Source organism: Crocodylus siamensis, chromosome 6 (assembly GCF_052110815.1).
Source record: "Crocodylus siamensis isolate JL-2025a chromosome 6, ASM5211081v1, whole genome shotgun sequence".
In the NCBI taxonomy this organism is placed as follows: Eukaryota; Metazoa; Chordata; order Crocodylia; family Crocodylidae; genus Crocodylus; species Crocodylus siamensis.
The window spans coordinates 53,909,117-53,929,030 of NC_143400.1; the positions used below are offsets into that span (position 1 = coordinate 53,909,117).

Genomic DNA, 19,914 nt, shown 5'->3' on the forward strand with positions numbered 1-19,914 from the left:
CAATAAGTATATTTTATCTGCCAGACTTTCTATTTTCTATAGAACCCAAGATCCTTAGTACAAGCTTCAGACATATCTTGCCAGCAGATACAGGTCCTTCCTCTCGACTATTTCTCATATGGAATCTCTCCTCTGAAGCAATGAATCAGAGGAGGGAAAGAGGAAACAAAAAGGGGGCATAAATTGCAGATGGTAAAGTGTGTGACCTTTTGTGATCTGTCTCTGAAAACTGGGACAGAGTGGGACTAGACCAGTGGTTCTCAATCAGGGTGTTGAAAGACTAACCAGGGGTGCTGTGACAAGTGCTGCTGCAACCAGATAACACTGCCCCATATGCAGGGCTGCAAACACACGTGCATACTCCTTCTGCATTACACTAAACCTAGCCAGCTCATGCTGTTGCCTTTCCCTGTCCTACCATCTCCATGCTTCTCCTGGAAAGATGCGTGGGACAGTTCCACATCCCTCCATGTCTATTTCCAAGAGACAACATGCAGGAAATGACCAGGAAGGGATAAAGTACAAGCCAGCTCTCTTGTCTGCTTTAGAGTGATAATAATAAAGCCATAATGCAGGAGGAGAACATGCCTGGGCACCAGATACATGGGACAGTTTTACCTGAAGGCAGCAACATCCAGTTGAGAAACACTGAGGTTAAGCTGAGTGCAACAGTGATTCTCAACTAAGGATGTCACCACATCCAAAAAAAGTGGTGGGGGGGGCCATGGCTCTGAAGAGGTTGAAAACCACTGGTTTAGGCAACAGATCTAGATGTGCTGCACTTCTGATCGGCCATGGCCAATCTACTGCCCTTATTCCCCCTGACTCACTGAAAAGATTCTCTAGCCCCTCCATAAACCTTTACAGCTTGAAGCAGTAATGGCATAATGCCATGGACCCTATCATGTAATTCCAGTCCTGTACATCACCAGAAAGGTGGCTCTAATTACAACTGAGGTGAAAAGAAAGTTACATTTTGGGGCGGAACTGTTAAACATGTGGCTGTTATTTTAACAAAAATGAAAAATCATAAAAGGAAATGCATTCGAAAGCATGGCCTACCTTAACGTTCAGGCCAAGGACTTGCTCATCAAAACTGCTGCCCTCCAGAACAGGCACGTGGATGGGGAGATGTAGATCTAATATCCCCGTGCAATCCTTAATTCTCATAAAATGGTACACACCAAGTGAAAAGTAAACCAAAAAGGGTAGCATATTTCCTCAATCTCTTGAGACATTTATACTGGGTACAGAAAATGCAGGTAAAGAATAGCAGAAAAGTAACATTTCATCGGCATGCCATTGGGAGAACACAAATTTCCTTTGGCAGCCTTAGGACCCAGGATCTAGGATGTTCTACTGTCCTAGAGTGAATCGAGACAAGAGGCCCAAGGAAACTGTGAAACCGCCTTCATTGTAAGTTTCCAATAAGAGACGGTATAGAAATTTGTCTGGGATTGTATAGGAATAGTGAATCCTGCATATACACAGGAGATTGGACTATATGACCTCCAACATCCCCTTCAATGCTAATGCCAAAGCCAGAGCTAGCAAGGCAGTTACCAAGAAAAAAATCAAATAATTCTCCACAGCATAAGTGCTGAGAAGTGAACACATTAAGCTAAACCTCAGAGTCATCCCAACTTCCAAATGGGATAGTAACATGCAGTCATCAGATACAAACATTTCTCCTTTCTGTTCCTTGTAATGAATAAGTAAAATTCAAGATTAGGGTTCTGGACAGAGAGTGAATGAGTGCTAGCCTCAAAAGACCATATACCTAGATAACTTTCAATTCAGTTATGCTGCCTCAGCATTTTCCTTTAAGTTACATAAAGAGCCTTGAGGGTCTTTGCTTCTTTTCACCCATCAGCACATTTGTTTAAGCAAGGCAGTACACATGAACTACTGCTTCCAAATAGCTTGTCTTCAGGTAAAAATACTGCCCATATTTTTCAAAGCCAACATGGGTCTGCTGAAAGATATTAACATATTAAAAGCAGGCATCCCTAAAAAGTCCAAAAGGTATCCCTAAAGAGTTTCAGCATCAACCCAGGGTCATGGGAGCAAAACGCTCACGACCATCCATCCTGGAGGTCCCAAATCCAGAACAAAGCAGTGGCCTTTGAACAGCAATGCACAGCAGAAGCAATGAAGAAACACGTAGCCAGGAAAACAAAAACCTCCAGTATCCAGTCCTCATTGCTCTCCTGCCTCTGCTGCGAACTGTTTAAAGCAAAGATCAGACTTATGTCACCTATGTACTCATGTGACCTAACCTCCACCCCCTTCCCCTTCCTTTTTTTCCCTCCTCTTTCCCTTTTTCTTTCCGCCTCTCCCCCTGCTGCATGCAGTCATCTTAGTCTACAAAGGACAAAAGTATGGTATATACAAAAGCAGGCTGCACAATACCAGTACGACTGCCCAAGCTGATGTTACCTTGCTCGCTGGTGAAAAAAAAAAAAAAAAGAGAGCTGGGAGAAAGGGGGCAGAGTCTACCCTTGAAGTTCACCAGAAGAGCCAGGACCCAGAAAGCATTAACACAGAAGCATAGTTTTGCACTACTCAGAGTGATGGCTTATTTTTATCATTTCCTAAATGAGTAAAAGGGGAGAAGCTGGCAACCTATATGCGTTTAAAAACGGTACAACTGTAAAATAATTCAAGTAACCTCAAACAATTCCAACGGCCAGCTCACCAGATGACTGGCTGGAGTATGGGAAGTAAAGCAGCTATGTTTTTCCACTATTACATTTTGCCAAAGCTGGAAAGCAGATTTTGTGCTTGGGCAGCTAAGTGTTCAAACATGTGCCAAAAGGTGCTTTAATGAACTGCCTAAAATTACAAGCTGAAAGTATCACACGTCACTGATTCCACAGTGTATGAAGTTATCAGACTCTCAAGTCTCTCTGTGGCATTAAGGAGAATAAGCAGTCAACTGCAAATTTTCAAAAGGTAAAAGAAATAAAACATAAAAAACAAGCACCAGTAATCTAAATATCTTTATCCCAGACTTGCCACAAATCAGTAAAAAGGAGAGTAGCAAAGGACATACCTTGGAACTGCTCCCAAAACAATCAAGTTGGCTTTTTGTTTGTTGTTTCCAATTACAGCATTTTTCATATCTCTGTAAATCCAGAAAGAAAAACAAACCCTGGTAAATTATGCTGAGGGCTCAACTGTACTGAATTTACTATTTCCACAGAGCTCAAGCAACTAATCTAAATATTGCTGCAGAATACAAGTCTTCACTGTCTCTGGCTCCACAACCCATTCTCTTGGTGTCTATTATGCCCAAACGCATTCAAATAAGCAGAGTCATTACCCCCTTACACATGGAAGTCATCACTTCATCATGCTCACTGACTTCATTGCATATGCATAAAAAACAAAACCAAGCCAAATGAGTAAGTCTGGGGAATTAATTATTGCTAAGGTAAACCAAGTACTAATATGCACTGTAGTGCTCTGTTGGGGGCAGAGGACAAGTGCTTCTAATGAAGGGGAAGAAAAGGTAGGAATGAAAAAAAGGGGCAGTGGCAAGGGTGTTAGCCAGGGACTCTTAAGACCAGGACTTATCTGTGATGGAATAGAGAAATATCTGAGTGACTCTGGACAAGTCACAAGGCCTCTGTACCCCAGGGTCCTCAGCCGTAAGAGAGGGGACAACAGCATCCCCCTCTAGCACAGGAGTATTGTGAAGGTAAATATATTACAGGTTCATGTTACAGGGGTGCGAGTTGTAGCCGTGTTGGTCTAAGGACATAGGCAGACAAGGTTCTTCCGGTGAATCTGATATCTTTTATTAGACCAACTTAAATAGTTGGAAAACAATCATTAAGCAAGCAGATGTCATCCGACTCCCTAGGCATCTCTTCACTATTCATCCCCCTTCTCTCTCTTCCCCTCCCTCCCCCCTCAAGCCTGTCTCTCACCCATTGACTCCTCAATCTATATTTTCACTGACTACCTGTCTCGTATGCATACCAGCCCAGTCTTTGGCTTCTTTATTTTTCATTCCATCCAGGAAGATCACACACCAACTGCTGAAACTTCCTTAGTCTGACTAAGAGTTTTTGAACCCGAAAGTTTGCTTAATAATCGTTTTCCAACTATTTAAGTTGGTCTAATAAAAGAGATCAGATTCACCCAAAGAACCTTGTCCGCCTAGGTTCGTGTAAGCATTCATATTATGGTAATGGGAGCCAGAGGCAGTACTGTCCAAAGCACTGGTGGGAAGTCAGCTGTCCTGCATCCCAGCTAAGCTTCCATTAAAATGTTAAGGTTCCAGGCTTGTATGGCTCAGCAAGTTACTACTGCATACTAAAGAGCATCCTCTTCGATTTTCTTAATTTTGCTGTGATCATCCATGAATCTCAGTAAGTTTAAAAGAGAAAACTAAAAACATCCCGTCTTCAATTTCAGAAAGCTAAAAAGAACAAAATTTTCTCCACATTGTACACAGATTTCATTAAAATCTTCAACTCTGCAGATGTACAGGTTGGGGGGAAGCATCTTCGACCATTCAACCTCCAACTAAAAGGAAAAATCAGTAGACGTGTGGACTCTAACATAGCATATGCATTTTACAAAGCTAACCTTTCAGTGATTATACATAAAACTTTACCTTCAGTTGCTTCAAATCAATTCGCTTTTCCTATTTTGGATTTTATCTAGACTGCTATTATGATGTTCTATTTTCACAGGCTTAGAGCTGTTAACTAGAGCAGTTGCAACAACTGAAATGTTTCCCAAACAGCTGTCTGCACATTCTGCAGGACTGGGAGGTGGGGAGAGAACAGGACATGGTTTTCTAAGCCAAAAATAACTATAAAATGGACACACTTTGGTGGATTAAAATTGGGTATCTAACTAACTGGAAACTTCTCCATGACAATCAAAAAGATTTTTAAAATAAGGTTTAGAAACTAAAAACAAAACAAAAAAAGGAAAACCCCACTTTTTCCTACAGTGCAATACTTAAAAACTTAGATTTACAACATAATCCAGAGCAATATGATCTCATAAACTGATTTCAGTGTTTCCCTGTTCAACAACTTAATTTTAAGTTAAATCAAGATTTGCGTTTTTCCACTCTCCCTTCCCCCTCCTCTGCTCCAACACACTGTGTCACTTCCTAGGTGTCAAGGGAATCAGATGGGAGGCATACACCAGTCCTGGGAGAGAGAAGTAGGAGGCATCTAGTAAGAACCCCTGACTTGCACCTTCCAGGGAAAAAGCCAGAAGGCACTTGCTCAGTCCTGATAATCTGCCTGGCTGTTCTAAATGCCCGAAAAATATATGACCACAGGCATCACCAGCAGCCAAATGCTGAGAGGGAGGTCTTGTAACAGCATACCTGCTAACATAATACATGGCAGCAGTCACAGTCATGTCTGTTAGGATTTGACTTGTGAATCCTTTCACAGAGTGGCTGAAAGCTTTACAAGAAAAGAAGACTAAGTTCTAACACATTTTGTGGGGTTAGCAGTCCTGCAGATGGGTTCAGATGAGTTTCCCTATGTTTAAAAGAATCCATCACCAAGACCTTGGTGGAAAGAGGTCAGAAAGTGTCAATTCTTTTCCTGATGTGATGCTGGTCTATCCATTCAAGAAAAAATAGAAATGTTTAAGAACTGGTCACCTGGTTTCTTTCACATTCGGTTGGTAGACTGATCTCAGCAACTACATGAAAAGGGCAGAGGTGAAGTTTGGTAAGCAGCCAACAAATAGACAAACTACCATATCCTGGTAGTTTAGAGGGCTAAGAACATAGACAAAAGGCTTCTGAACTTTAGCCCTAATCATTTCAAAGCTTTCCAGCAGAGGAAAAAAAGTCTTTGCTTTGTGACTTCTGTAATCCATGCTGGCATCACAATAAGTTTTGCATGGCTTGTTGCAAGGCTCATGATGCAAAAGGAGGTGAGAATAGCCTTTATGGACTGGTCACTTTGTGTGGAAATATTCATCACCAGCTAATCGTCTAGATAGGCTGTACAGGGGCTCCCACCGAAGCCTTCTCAAACAGACTGATGCTACCACTAGGCACCTAAAACACTGTCACACAAAAACGCCAAAAGGGCAAGCTACCCGTACTCAAAAGTTTGTACGAGACAAAAAACAAACCTGTTGAGAACTCCAAGATCTAACGCATGGGATATTGCTTTCTTTCTTGGGATGGGAAAGTAATAGTAGAAGCCCCTTCCCCTAAACTCGTGGAAATATCTTCCACTGCTCTCAGTTGTAAAAGGGAATAAACATCTCATCTCACATGCATGTCTTTTTGATTATGTTCTTCAAAGATGGATAAGAACAAAAGTTGCATGGTTGGCAAGAACCAGGACCAGAGAGTATCCACTGGCAACTTAAAACCCACCAGTCTTATGGTATTTCTAGATCAAGTCTACAAACCAGGAAAGCCAAGGCTGCAACTGAACTCCAACTAGCTTCAAGCATCAAGGACAACAAAAAGTCCTTTTTCAGATATGTGGGGAGCCGGAGGAAAAGCAAGGGCAATGTTGGACTCCTGCTAAACCGGATGGGGCAACTGACAACTGACGCCCAGGAAAAAGCCAACCTATTAAATAGGTACTTTGCGTCAGTCTTTCATCAGTCACACGGGACGCCCATGCCTGCTATGGGACAGGAAAATCTGGGTGAGGGGGATCCCCTACCCTCCATCAATGCTGACCTCGTGAAGGAACACCTTGAGAAGCTGGATACCTTCAAGTCAGCTGGCCCTGACAACCTGCACCCCAGGGTACTCAAGGAGCTGGCGAGCGTCATAGCCCAGCCCCTGGCACAGATCTTTGAAAACTCCTGGCACTCTGGTGTAGTGCCCGAAGACTGGAAGAAGGCCAATGTGGTACCGATCTTCAAGAAAGGGAGGAGAGTGGAGCCGGCTAACTACAGGCCCATTAGCCTGACTTCTATCCTGGGGAAGATCTTAGAAAAGTTTATTAAGGAGGCCATCCTTGAGGGACTGGCCCAGGCTAACATTCTAAGGGACAGCCAGCACGGGTTTGTTGCAGGTAGGTCTTGTATGACCAATCTCATTATCTTCTATGACCAGGTGACCCATCACCTGGACAAGGGAGAAGAGATTGATGTCGTATATCTTGACTTCAGAAAAGCTTTTGATCTGGTATCCCATGATCACCTCTTGGTCAAACTGGCCAGTTGTGGCCTTGGCTCCACCACGATCCGCTGGCTGGGAAATTGGCTTCGTGGTCGGACCCAGAGGATTGCGATTGATGGCAGTCACTCATCATGGTGCCCTGTGACCAGTGGGGTCCCTCAAGGCTCTGTCCTGGGACCCATACTGTTCAACATCTTCATTAACAATGTGGACACTGGAGTCAGGAGTGGACTGGCCAAGTTCGCCAATGACACCAAACTTTGGGGCAAAGCATCCACGCCAGAAGATAGGCAGGTGATCCAGGCTGACCTGGACAAGCTCAGCAAATGGGCAGACGAGAACCTCATGGTGTTTAACACCGAAAAATGCAAGGTTCTCCACCTTGGGAGGAAAAACCTGCAGCACCCTTATACGCGCGGCAGTGCTACGTTTGTTAGCACTACAGAAGAAAGAGACTTGGGGGTCATCATTGACCACAACATGAACATGAGCCTCCAATGCGAAGCTGCGGCTAGTAAAGCGACCAAAATGCTGGCGTGCATCCATAGATGCTTCTCGAGCAAATCCCGGGACGTCATTCTCCCCTTGTACTCGGCCTTGGTGAGGCCGCAGCTGGAGTACTGCATCCAGTTTTGGGCTCCACAATTCAAAAAGGATGTGGAGAAGCTTGAGAGAGTCCAGAGGAGAGCCACGCGCATGATCAGAGGTCAGGAAAACAGATCTTACGATGACAGGCTGAGAGCCACGGGACTCTTTAGCCTGGAAAAGCGCAGGCTCAGGGGTGATCTGATGGCCACCTATAAGTTTATCAGGGGTGACCACCAGGATCTGGGGGAACGTCTGTTCACCAGAGCGCCCCAAGGGATGACTAGGTCAAACGGTCACAAACTCCCGCAAGACCGTTTCAGGCTGGACATAAGGAAGAATTTCTTTACTGTCCGAGCCCCCAAGGTCTGGAACAGTCTGCCAGCGGAGGTGGTTCAAGCACCTACATTGAACACCTTCAAGAGTAAATTGGATGCTTATCTTGCTGGGATCCTATGACCCCAGCTGACTTCCTGCCCTTTGGGCAGGGGGCTGGACTCGATCTCCCGAGGTCCCTTCCAGCCCTAATGTCTATGAAATCTATGAAAGGAAAAAGTAGTTAAGAGAGAACAAGAAAATGTACAATAGTTGGTGCAAGGCTAATTAATTTGTCAAACCTGCTGCCTGGGTTATTGACGAAGTATAAGTAGAATAGCTGGAATTTCTTCTGTTCTGGAAAAGTGGTCTCCTCGTGGAAGTAGGAGGAGATGGTGAGGGCAAAGGTCAAGAAAAAAGGGACAAAGTTAGTAGATTAGAGATGGAAGACTGCCACCTAAAGGTTCTGTGAAGTGTCACATGCTTGGTGCATCAAGAAGGGGTGTTCAGAGTCTTAAAATACTGCATTATTTCACATACAGCATGCCCTGGAGTAAGATACGCACCTTGGTTTTGAAGGGCAGGATGGAAAAGATCTTTCCTTATAGTAAGTAACTGAGTGCAGCAGCTAGGAGCCTGAGCCTGCTTGTTCTACTCCCTGTGGATCACCTACAGTATACTTTCATTTTTGCCTGGTACACAGCAGAAATTGCTCTTACATCAAATACTACTTACTATGTTGGTTTTAGAAGCAAAGTTTGGCCTTTAGCCATGATGCATAAAAAGGACTTCAGAACTTTTCTTTTTGGAAAAAACAAGCATAGGTGAAACTGAACTTGAAATCATGGCAGCCGATATTAAGGCACAACCTTCTCTATTCATTTTCTCTCTTTTCAACTAAAATTATTTTAATAAGTAAATGGGTACTTCCACAACTTTAGGAAGTGGAGAGGAAGGTGTAGCTAGCTAAGCATCTGGCATACAAACCAGATGCAGTGTTAAACAAACTTTCAATAGCAGTCACCTTTTCTCTAGGTGTCAAAAGAATCTTTCCTCCATTTCAGTATATTCAGCTAATCCAGCTCAATGTATTAGTTCACTCAAAGCAGACAAACTGATACAGAGTAGAAAGAGCAGAAAAGGCTTGGGTTTTCCTTTTCTAATCTATGAAAAAAGTTTGACAGAATGAGTCCTACTAATTCTTAACACTGCAAAAAGATGGTAACCAAAGTCATCAGCACAATTTGTCAACTACATATATTACTACTTCCATTTAATTAAAAGGTACAAAATGTTTTTTGATGTTTGGATATATTTCGAGCACATTTAAAGCAAAAAATAACAAACAGCATTTTTGAATTATAACTAAATTCCAGAGCAGCTGTGAGGAGGGAGGGGGAAGAAAGTGCCAACAGCCTAGGTGCCTCCCCAGATAAAGCAGGGACCCTCCCAGAATCATTCCTCCATCTTCCTTTTAGGATAAGTCTCATCCTGCTGTCAACTAGTATAAACCTGAATGGTAGGAGTTTGTGTTTAGTCTAATAAAATTGAAAAAAAATACAGCTATACCAAAAAAAGTCTCCAAACTCTAATTTAGTAAAACAAGGCACATGTGTAAATAGGACTATTAACCTATACTGCCAACACGAAAGATAGAAATACAATTTTGTTCTATACCAAAGTGAGAACTGACTTCCTAGGAAGGAAAAAAAAAAACAACAACATGTAATCTTTTACACCAATTTGTATAACCTAAAACTGGTAGCAAAAAAAAAAAAAGACTGACTTGAAAAACTTTGGAATCATGAGTTTCTTGAAGTGAAAGTAGTATCTTACCATCCCCAAGGGTAGATCTAATAATTAGCTTCAGTAACAGTACCCACAGGCTCCCAGCAGCTTCTATGAGCTAAGAAGAATCACCTACAGGTCTTCAAACATTAATTGGCATCATGTGCCCAATGCATTCTAGGCTAGATGAAAGAGACATAACTTAGCTTTGGGAACCTACGCTTTCTCTCTGTTCCAAGAGCAAAAGTCACCACACTCTAAACGTAGGCTGCTGTGCGCTCTTATACTGTTCCTTTCCTTCCCACCTTGGCATCATTTTTTCCTCTTGTATGATCAGAACTTTCTGCTTCATTTACAATGCATTTACTTTTTCTTCCTCTCCTTCCCATATTACATCTCTTTTTCTCCCTATATCTTCTCTCCTCCCCCAGCACACTGAAAGTCTTTCACTACTTTAATTTAACCCTCAGTCTCTCCTAATCACTCTCAACGCAGTTTTTGCCTCCCTCATTTCCCCTCGGAAATATTTGTTCTAGCTAGGGACCCCCCCCGAGAGAAGATTATCAACAAAAAATAGAGAAAAGAAACCTAATTTTACGTGTTACTTGTGGGTACCTACTATTTTCTAACCCAGCAGAAGCCAGCAGGCAGTACAGAACATTCTCTGTCAAGTGAAAGGACAGAAAGTTCTCCATAAGGAAAACCAATTTTATTTGAGATGACCCTATATCCAAAAAGACTAACTTAGAGAAGGAGAGAGATTCAGTTATCCCTCAACCCTTGGGGTCTTAGTTTAAAGATCTTCCAAATACTGACTGTAATCAATACAAAGAGATGTTTGCAGACTTTCTGAAATTATAGCTCCAAGATGCAAACTGCTCCATTCATTTCAGTGCATCTTAACTCAAGGTGCCAGCAGTTATACTTCAAATATCAGCACTGTTGATTCTTCATATTCAAAGCATAAGCAAGCATAGAAAGTATTTTCCGTAATCCGCACTAACATTTCTCAAAGCTTAAAGACATCCATTGGGGAACTAAGGCACAAAAAGGACTAATTTAAATAATTCCTCTTCGGCATCACATGGAAAATGACGCAAGCATCCTGCAGCCCTGCTAAAAGGGGACAAGGCTTGCAAAAGTTTAGGAAATACTAACCCAAGAGATATTTCTTGCAATTCCAGTGACTGAATGAAAAAGTTCTAGAGGGCAAGTGTCACCAAAATATCAGTCTACCATAACAAAAAAAAAATTGGTTAAGCCAAAAAGGCCAACACTTGGTGGTTGCTGAAGAGTAAGCTGATGAATGGATCTTGTAGAAACACTTTTGGAAACTGAAATGTCATCTGGAAGAACTTTCCTTGCAAAACAAGCCTTTGAGAGAGGTACACAACTGGTGGAAATTGGTAGTGAACCTGTGATTCACAAGATCCGGAATGCCGTTGTATGACAAGATACCTCTAAGAACAGGCCTTGATAAGCAACCCACCTAAAACAAGAGAGAAATAAAAATTTACTCTTGTCTTTAGCAAACAAGGGTGCCCTCAGCTTTAGGGAAGCATAAAGAATGGATAAGAATGAAGGTTGTTGCTTGAAATGAGTAAGGATACTACTATAGTCCCTCGCTAAAATGCTGTTCTACCAAGTTGGAGAAATTTACCGTGCAACTCAAGTTTTATAACCTTTCAATAATTTTAAACAACTTGTTTGTTCATATGAAAGTCCTCAGAACTGTTTGCAGGAGGACTATCTACAGTTTGGAGTGGGGAGCCCACCCTGTCTAGTTTATGTTCACACTAATTCAGCAGTATAGATTCATCTGCAAATGGTTAAAATTCTTTACTATAGAAAGGGCTTGTGGTATGATTCTTTTAGGGTGATTGTCCCTCAACATTTAGTTCCCTTTTAAAGTTAAAGAGCCAGAAATCCCATATTGAAGTTGCCCTTGCACACTGTCAGAGGCAGATCTAACACAAGGCAGTATGCATTTCCACCATTAAAAAAGCACACACACCCCAAAATCATGAATAAGAAAAAAGTTAAGACTCAAGCTCTTAACCTGAATCATGGTCCCCAACAATAAGTACTAGTCTTTCACACCCTGAATATTTATGGGGCACAGAGGAAGAGATGATAGAAAGGATGTGAATTGAAGTTTTGGAATTCTTTAAGACTTTTGTCCCAAAATTACTTCAAAACCATATTCATTTGAAACAGCAGCAGCCAAAGTGCTTTGGGGGGGAGGAGGGAAAAAAAAAGAAAAAGCTCCTCTGAAAGAAGGACCCAATTACCTTGAAGAAAGGCCACCATGACATCAACTTCTCTAGCCCTCCCAGTGCAAAAACAAACGATAAGGGAAGAGAGTTGGCAGCTGATACTATTGGAAGCTGTAATTAAAAGTTTCATCTTAAATTATAGGATATGAACTTTTTGGCCATGATCTTCAGGTCCAAATAATGTTCAGATATGTGTTTCACCCCACCCAAATGAACTTGGCTAAGGCTCAGGACCCTTTACCAGAAATTGTAACCCTGGCCTTGTAGAAAAGAGGGATTTCAGGATAACCCAAAACATTACATTATTAAGAAAACGTAAAACTCCAAATTAAGGGATTTCTTCAAGTATCTTTCTAGACTCCTTTGCAATGTCTTTATATCCAGGTGAAGCACAGAACAGGTGACAGAGTGCTGCAACAACCAGGAGTTTGCAGACTATTACAGTTGTTCAAAGGCAATGGACAGAAATCCAAAACATTCTAATAATTAATAAGAATGCAGTCCTTGGTAGCCACAATTCCATCAACTGAAATCAAGACCCAGGTTACAGCAATGACAAAACAAGGAGCAATGGTCTCAAGTTCCAGCAATGGAAGTTGAAGTTAGACATTAGGAAAAACTCTCTCACTAGGAAGGTAATAAAGCACTGGAACAGGTATCCAGAGAGGTTGTAGAATCTCCATCCTTGGAAGTTTTTAAGCCTTGGTTGAGATGATCTGGTTGTGGTTGGTCCTGCTTTGAGCAGGGGGTTGAACTAGATGTGTTCTCCTAAAGTCCCTTCCAACTCTCTGTATTACGGCTGAAATTCAAAGAATAATAGGAAATGAAAGAATGGCCATGTCTTGGGGATGGAAGATCTTAAAAGACTTGTTCAAATTCGGTAAAGCTTCCAAGATGCCCTGCTGATAGAGACTTTTTCCAATCACGGGACCACTTCAAGCTCAATATCTTTTCCAGGAATTCTTAAGTCAAATAAGGCACTTTTGCCCTTCTTCCTAAAATGACCTTGGATTAGCAGAAGCTGGATACAAGGATCTATATTATTCAAAGGAGAATGAATCACATCCATTCATCTGCTCACCTACCTCACTCTAGGGGTACTTGGCTGAAGATGCAGGCCAGAAGTGTCAAAAATATGGTCCACAGTCCAAACCCAGGTGATAGGACCTTTTCTTCCAGCTCCATCATTGGGCTATGGACAGGACCACCAGTGGTTATGGACCTTAGCCTTCCCTGAAAGCAGATATGGGAAAGGAAAGGAAAACTAGAGCCTGACTTTTCTAAACAGAGAAGCAGGGAACCTATTGGTTCCCTATTACACTGCAGGACTAGAACCCTTTATCTCAATTGGACAGGCTATTTAAAGAAGGACTTGAGACATCAGATGGGAGTCAGATGCGTCTTCAGTTACAGCAGAACACAGTGACCCCAAGAGTGCTCCAAGGACCATTTAGTGAATCTAAAACAACAGAGGCCATCTGTCAGAGTCAAGAATCTCTCTGGGACAAGGGTCAGCAACCTTCCTTTACCAACATGGGCCAGATCATATGACCAGTCCTTGCTGTGGGCTGGAAGTCTCCACCCCTATCCACTCTCGCAGGGACTGGCTGGCAGATTCCCAGCCCCTCAACAGCAACGGCAAGCTCAAGTCCTTCATAGAAGAACAGTCTACAGTGAAGTGAAACTGGGTAGTGCATAGGGGCAGCACAGCCTGATGCAGCTCCCTGATACCTCACTATGCCAAGTCAGACCTCTCTGCAAGCTGGATCTGGTACCTGGGCCACAGGCTGCTGACCCCTGCTCTAGCACATGGGGAGAAAGGGGTAAGGCGGGGACCACACACACCTCAAATGATCACAACTAGTAGGAAAGCGACACACCCCTTGGACATTTTCTGCCTCTCTGCTGACGTATTTCAGGAACTCTGGCTAACATAAAAAAGAAATGAGTCAGAAAGCTCCAGCCATTATGAAAAAGCCAGGTTCTGCCACAAAAAGAGTAATTCCTGAGCAGCTTGGAACTTTACCTGCCATGTTGCTAACTACTGTTGGAGAGAGGCAGTTTGTAGATCTAAGTAGGGAGAGCTAGTGAGCTAATCATAGCACCATCTTCCTACAGACTTGAAAGGCTCAAAACATATTTTTCCTTAGAAATTTTCAATCAAAGACATCTCCTTACTACTGGTGCTAGCATAAAAGAAAGAAAAAATGATTTTGCCTGGATTAAGTTTAAGAGAGAGCCAAAAGAAACCTTTGGATCTCTTGGTGTATAGTATTGGCACATGTTCCTTTGTACTATGAGGGAAAGGTAACATCTACTGCGGTAACTGAATAAGGAAAAAAAGTACCACGAGACACAGAAGACAGGGAGCATGTGCCTACAATAAATTTATGAAAAGAAGTCTTTTAAGTGCTCACATAATGTTTAACCTTGTTCTTGAAGGTTATGTGGCTGGGCTACCAAAAATATGGACCAGAAAAAGAAAATGCATTAAACTAGTCTTGTCACCTTTGTATTCAATCCATGTAATATTTTCCAAATATTTCCTAAATTTCTCTATAAAAATACAAGCCACCTCCTTCTTTCCCTTGAAGTGCAAAATAACTCAGAGTCAAGAAAATCTAGCCTACTAGTGATCTACTCACTACTACTACTACTAGTAGCCTACTGCTCAAGCTCATATGACTTACATGACACCTTGCAGGACTTTCTGGGGATCAGGGTCAAATAATCTGTCAACATAGTGGCGACTGCTAGCCGTGACTTCCTGCAGAGGAAAGATAAAAGACATTTCATGAATCTACGTCAATTCTTTAACTACAGATCCCAAACAGGAATACCTCATGGAGACAGAAGAGTATACAAAACCTACCAAAAAAAAAGGTAATGACAGAACTAAACGATCACACTCAAATAGGCAATATTTATTACCAGAAACCATCCAAATTAGAATTTGAGGGTGATTTTGGAGAAGGGATTATACAGTGTATATATTCAGATAGAGGAAGTGATAAAGCCATGGTTCTCAATCAGGGTGCTGCCAGAGGAGAACCTGCCAGGGGTGCCACAACCCTGGCACTGCTACCACCATAGCATGAAACTCCTCCAAACAGCTCTGTTTTCAAGTGCCACATTGGAGCCAAACTAAGCAGCAGCAGCAGCAGCAGAAAGGCACATCTGCTTGCATTTCATTATTCTGACAGGCACAACACTTCTGCAGCAACCCTTTCTAGCTCAACTCAAACATGCTGCCTGAAAACAGAGGTGCATGGGGCACTTCTACCTAGTGGTAGCAGCACTGATCTCCATGGTGGGGTGATGCTGTGCCCTGCATGCCTCCATTTTCAGGAGGACCCAAACTGGGCAGGGCTGCAATAGAACTAGCACCTTTTCCTGCATAAGGTAATGCAAGCAAGCACGCCTTTCTGCTGCAGCCACATCTCAGTTTGCAGAGAACATGGGGCAGTTCTATCTGACCCACGGGCCTCTGTTTATGGGAGACACCACACTGAATCAGACCAGGAAGGGCTGCAACAAAAGCACATGCTCCTGCCTCTTCATCTGGCTTTCCAGGAAGCACATGGCACAGTTTGACCTGCCATGGCCCCTCCCAGGTCTTGTGTGCCTTGTGAGGGGGGGTGGGGGCAGGGGGCTGGTACATGTTCCGTGTGCAGTCCAGCACCTTGTCCCTGCTGGTCAGGTGTCCCCAGACTTTGCCTCTTTTGGCCCCATAGAGCTGAATATTAATGTTTTTTATTTATATATATGATAATATAACCATTCATATTTGTTTTTTTTGTTAAAAGGGGGTGCCCCTAACTTCTAAAAAGTTTTGGAGGGGTATCAAGTCTAAAAAGATTGAGAACTACTGTGCTAAGGGCACATGCATGGGCATTTGAGAGTTCTAATGTTTGTCTAAATGCCTGTGGGCAAGGCATATGGGCCAAGTTTGGTCTGGATGCCAGCACTTCCTTAACTGGCAGTTTAAACACAGTTTAGTAGCTGTATCAAAAGGAAACACTTGCACAACATTAGTTCTTGGTTAATTTCTGGTGCACTGCAATTTATCATGCATTTCCAGACATTACAAAGAGTGCATTTAAAACAGCTCAGGTTGTTGAAGCAGAATACACACCCACATAAGCCCCTCCACAGCGAAGAAAAGTGCCATTAAAAGTTCTCTCTCCAATACACCTTACCGCCCTGCATCACCTATTCAAATTGCACTGAGGCTCTGTCTCCTACAGAGTCATCCCACATAACTCCAACAGGGACAGTAACACAGTACACTCCACATCCCTCACAGATCTCAGCACAATACAAAAATTAACTTTGTTCTCAGCAACAGAACATACATGCCTACGTTCATAAAAGGCATGTCTTGCATCTTATCAAATCCTTCTCCAATACTTTTTCTGAGAAATTAACACACTACACTAAATGTTGCATGATTTTCAAAAGTACCAGGCATCTGCAGGTCTCCCTGACCTATTGAGATTTGTTTGTATTCAGCACTCCTGAAAAAAGAAAAAAAAAAAAAGGTCACATATTAAGGGATTTCCTAAAGCCATATGTAAGCAGCTAGCTCGGGGCATTGGATTTGGAAAATTTGGCCTGCAGCCTTATAAAAGATGTTACGGTCCGTCAATTGAGCCTTTTCTTCCTTTATTAAGCTTTTACCCTCTTCCTTGATGAATTTCCTTGAAAGAAGAATGAAGATGATTTGTGGAAGCTCTGCCTTGTTTTTGGAATGCCAGGTAACCTTGAACTAAACCTTCACCTCTTTATCCAGCTGAATTTCTGCTGTGGTACCATCCTCTTCCAAACCAGTCTGGCACCACCAGGAAGAACATGAACCACCTGGAGCATCTAGCTCTACGTTTCCTTCAAGAATGGCTTCTGCTTATTACGTCACTTTGGTTATCTTGCCCAAGGGAGAAGGATAGTCTCAGCACAGCCTGTCACCTGACCAGAAATGCATGGCGAGGCTGGACCCAGATAGATTTTAGGTCCAGACCTTCATTAAGCTTCCAAATCTAGAATCTGCTGCTTTCTAGCCTGCTAACCAGCATTAAAGTTCGGGTAAAGCAGGGATGTCAGGATACTGGCAGATTTCTCCAGCATGCCATGCACCCCAGCTGGTATCGAGGGTCCTTGGGTCCTGATGGACATGGGGATTGGCAGCAGAAGGGCAAGCAAAGACCGATACAGTCCTTGCTACTTCTCCTGTCATTGCTGCTGCAGTCCTAACTCCTCTGCCAGCGGCCTCACCATCACCCCTTTGCCCATGCCAGAACTGTAGCTGTTGCTGCTGTCACAGGGCAAGTACCATGGCTGCAGCTTCAGCTCCAGCACAGGCCAGGCAGCAGAAACCAGAGCTGAGCCTCATGCCTCCTGCCAGAGCAGCTATCTCCCTGTACCTAAAGCCACAGCCAAAGCTGCTACCACTGCATACCCCAGGCTGGACACAGCCTACAATGAGCCCCATGGTCTGGACCTGGCCCAGGGTACAAGGCAAGTTTCACACTTATGTCTTCTTACCTAGTAAGGAAAAGCAAACCAAAACAACATACTAAGCTTATTTATTATAAAAGTGGCAACTGGCCTCTAGACCATTTCATGCCTAGTGGGCAGGACATTATCTAAAAGCTGTTTTATAAGAGTTAAGATACAGTTACTGCAAGACAGCATTTGAGGCTGGCAAGCTAGGATTTACAAACATGGTACACAACTGCAGTCAGTAAATGAACACATGTCCCAGAGGCAAAGGATGAAAGCATCCCTTTCAGTACCCACTTAAAAGCAATATACCCCACCGAAAGATCAAAGGGCAACTGTAGTGCATGTGCCTCCTCCCTGCACTACAAAGCACAGCAACTACGCCACCTGAGAAGACCCAGAAGACTTACAGGAGCAAAGGGCTTCTATTGCCAAGCTGATTTCCACTTCCTGGTAATGAACTGGCGAGAGTGCTCTACAATCCCTGTACAGCAGTTTTTACAAACAAGGCAAGAGGTTGGCAAAATGTTTTCAGTGAACAGTAAAAATATGCCAGAAAATAGAGCTTTGAAATAACCCAAACTATTTGCGAAATCCCACTGAATCCACTTACTTCAGCCACAACAAGGAAGATTTTTTCTAATGTCAAAACGTTTTCAGAAGAGCAATTTGCTTTGAAAGGCATTTTGTTATATGTGAAGTGACCTATGATTTAAAAGGGGCACAAAGCAGCTAAAGAGCCTGCAAATGAAACAGAACATGCGTTTTGCTCATGCCAAAACAAAAGTTCCGCTTCAATTTGAGAACACTCCTTTTCTTCAACCACCGAACTGAGTAGTCTTATTTGCCCAGCTCTACCTAGCAAAAATACAGGCCTCCAGGAAGTGCAGACCCAACTCCTCTTCAAGGATCAGCACAAATGCAGGTAGAACAAGGCAAGAGGAGCTTCCTTCTGAAAGAGAAAGTAATACTACAGCTCTCACTTCAAATGAGAGGGGAAATCCAAAATGAAACCTGATGTAGACAAGAAAATGGGAAAAACCCCAGGGTAACATCCAAATGCCTCTCAGCCCTTTAACTATTCAATGCAAAAACTGACAGACCTGTGGCTCAAGGATCAGACTCTTAAATCACCTGAGGACCCATCAGTGAGCCATGGTACAGATCATCCTTGAATTGAGGGATGGCCAATGATGAGGCAGAAATGGTATCAGGATACAAACACTACTTCGGCTCTTACATTTAACACTGAGACACAATATCCACTAAACCAGGAGTGGCCAACTTGGGGCATGCCTGCCTCAAAGGACACAAGACACTTCTGCATGTGGTCCACGGCAGATCCAGGACAGGGGAAAGCACAGCAGCAGGTGGAGTGGCAAGTGTAAAGCAGAGGGGCACATGGGGTGGGTAGCACAGGGCAAGGAGCAGACGCAGCGGGGAGCACGGCGCAGAGCAGCCAGTAAGGCAGGCCGGCAGGCAGGCAGTTCAGCAGCAGACAAGGGGCGAGAGGAGAGCAGAGCAGCAGGTGGGGCGGGAGCAGCAGATGGGGCAGCAGGCAGGGCGGCGGGCGGAGCGCAGAGCGGCGAGGGCAGGGCGGGGAGCGGAGCGCAGAGCGACTGATGTGGCGGGCCGGGAGCGGCGGACACTGTCAACCCGGCCCGGCCCGACCCTGTCCGGGCGGCGGCGCTGGTCCCGGTCCCCACCCCAGGGGCCGCCCCACAGCGCGCCGCCCTCCCCGCCCCACTCTGGTCCCGCTCGCGCCCCGGCGTCCTCACCGAGAGGACGCTCATGCGGAGCGGCGCCTCCAGCACACACGCCATCTTGGGAGCGCGGCGGCGGCGCCTCTCGTCAGCCCCGCGCTGCCGCCGCCGGGCAGGACCGCATCGCCCGCGGGGGAGGGGCGGGCCCAGCGCCGGGCCAAGCCGAGCGGCCTGCGCGAATCGGCCGGCGCCAAACGCCAGCTGCCTTCCGCCGGCCCGGCCCGGCCCAGTGCGCAGGCGCCGCCGCGGGCCCTTTGACTCGCCGAGCGGCGCAGGAGAAGAGAGCTCCTGCGCATGCGCAGGCTGCCCTCGCGCAGGGGAGGAGGCTGTAGGTCAGATCTGCGCGTGCGCAAGCTGCCCTGGAGCGGGAGGGGAGGGAAGGAGGCGGAGCTAGACTTAACTGGCGGTCGCGTTTTGAGGCGCGTGCGTAATACGTTCATTCATAAAACACCACAGGGCGGGAGAGGTGTAACGAATCTGCGGAGGCACTGTCATGTGTAGAATCTGCCAACGCCCCTAGCCCTGCCAAGACACCGGGGACAATGCCACA

At 44.3% G+C, this 19,914-nt stretch overlaps 1 protein-coding gene across 8 annotated transcripts in view; it reads right to left on the reverse strand.

The window, feature by feature from the left end:
* ARMC8 (armadillo repeat containing 8) overlaps positions 1 to 19,648 on the reverse strand; it is a 110,266-nt gene extending 90,618 nt beyond the window's left edge. For 4 of the 8 annotated variants that reach the window (XM_090051306.1, XM_090051305.1, XM_090051303.1 and 1 more), the window contains exons 1-3: positions 19,380 to 19,647; positions 14,793 to 14,869; positions 3,056 to 3,127 (exon numbers count right to left, since the gene is read on the reverse strand). In XM_090051306.1, coding sequence (XP_089907432.1) covers positions 3,056 to 3,127; positions 14,793 to 14,869; positions 19,380 to 19,424 — 194 coding nt within the window. In that variant the 5' untranslated portion in view covers positions 19,425 to 19,647. Of the gene's footprint in view, positions 1 to 3,055; positions 3,128 to 13,187; positions 13,297 to 14,792; positions 14,870 to 19,379 lie in introns of those variants that run through there. The other 4 variants (XM_090051304.1, XM_090051299.1, XM_090051300.1 and 1 more) reach the window with 3 other exon arrangements.
* Between the last annotated feature and the right edge of the window lie 266 nt (positions 19,649 to 19,914).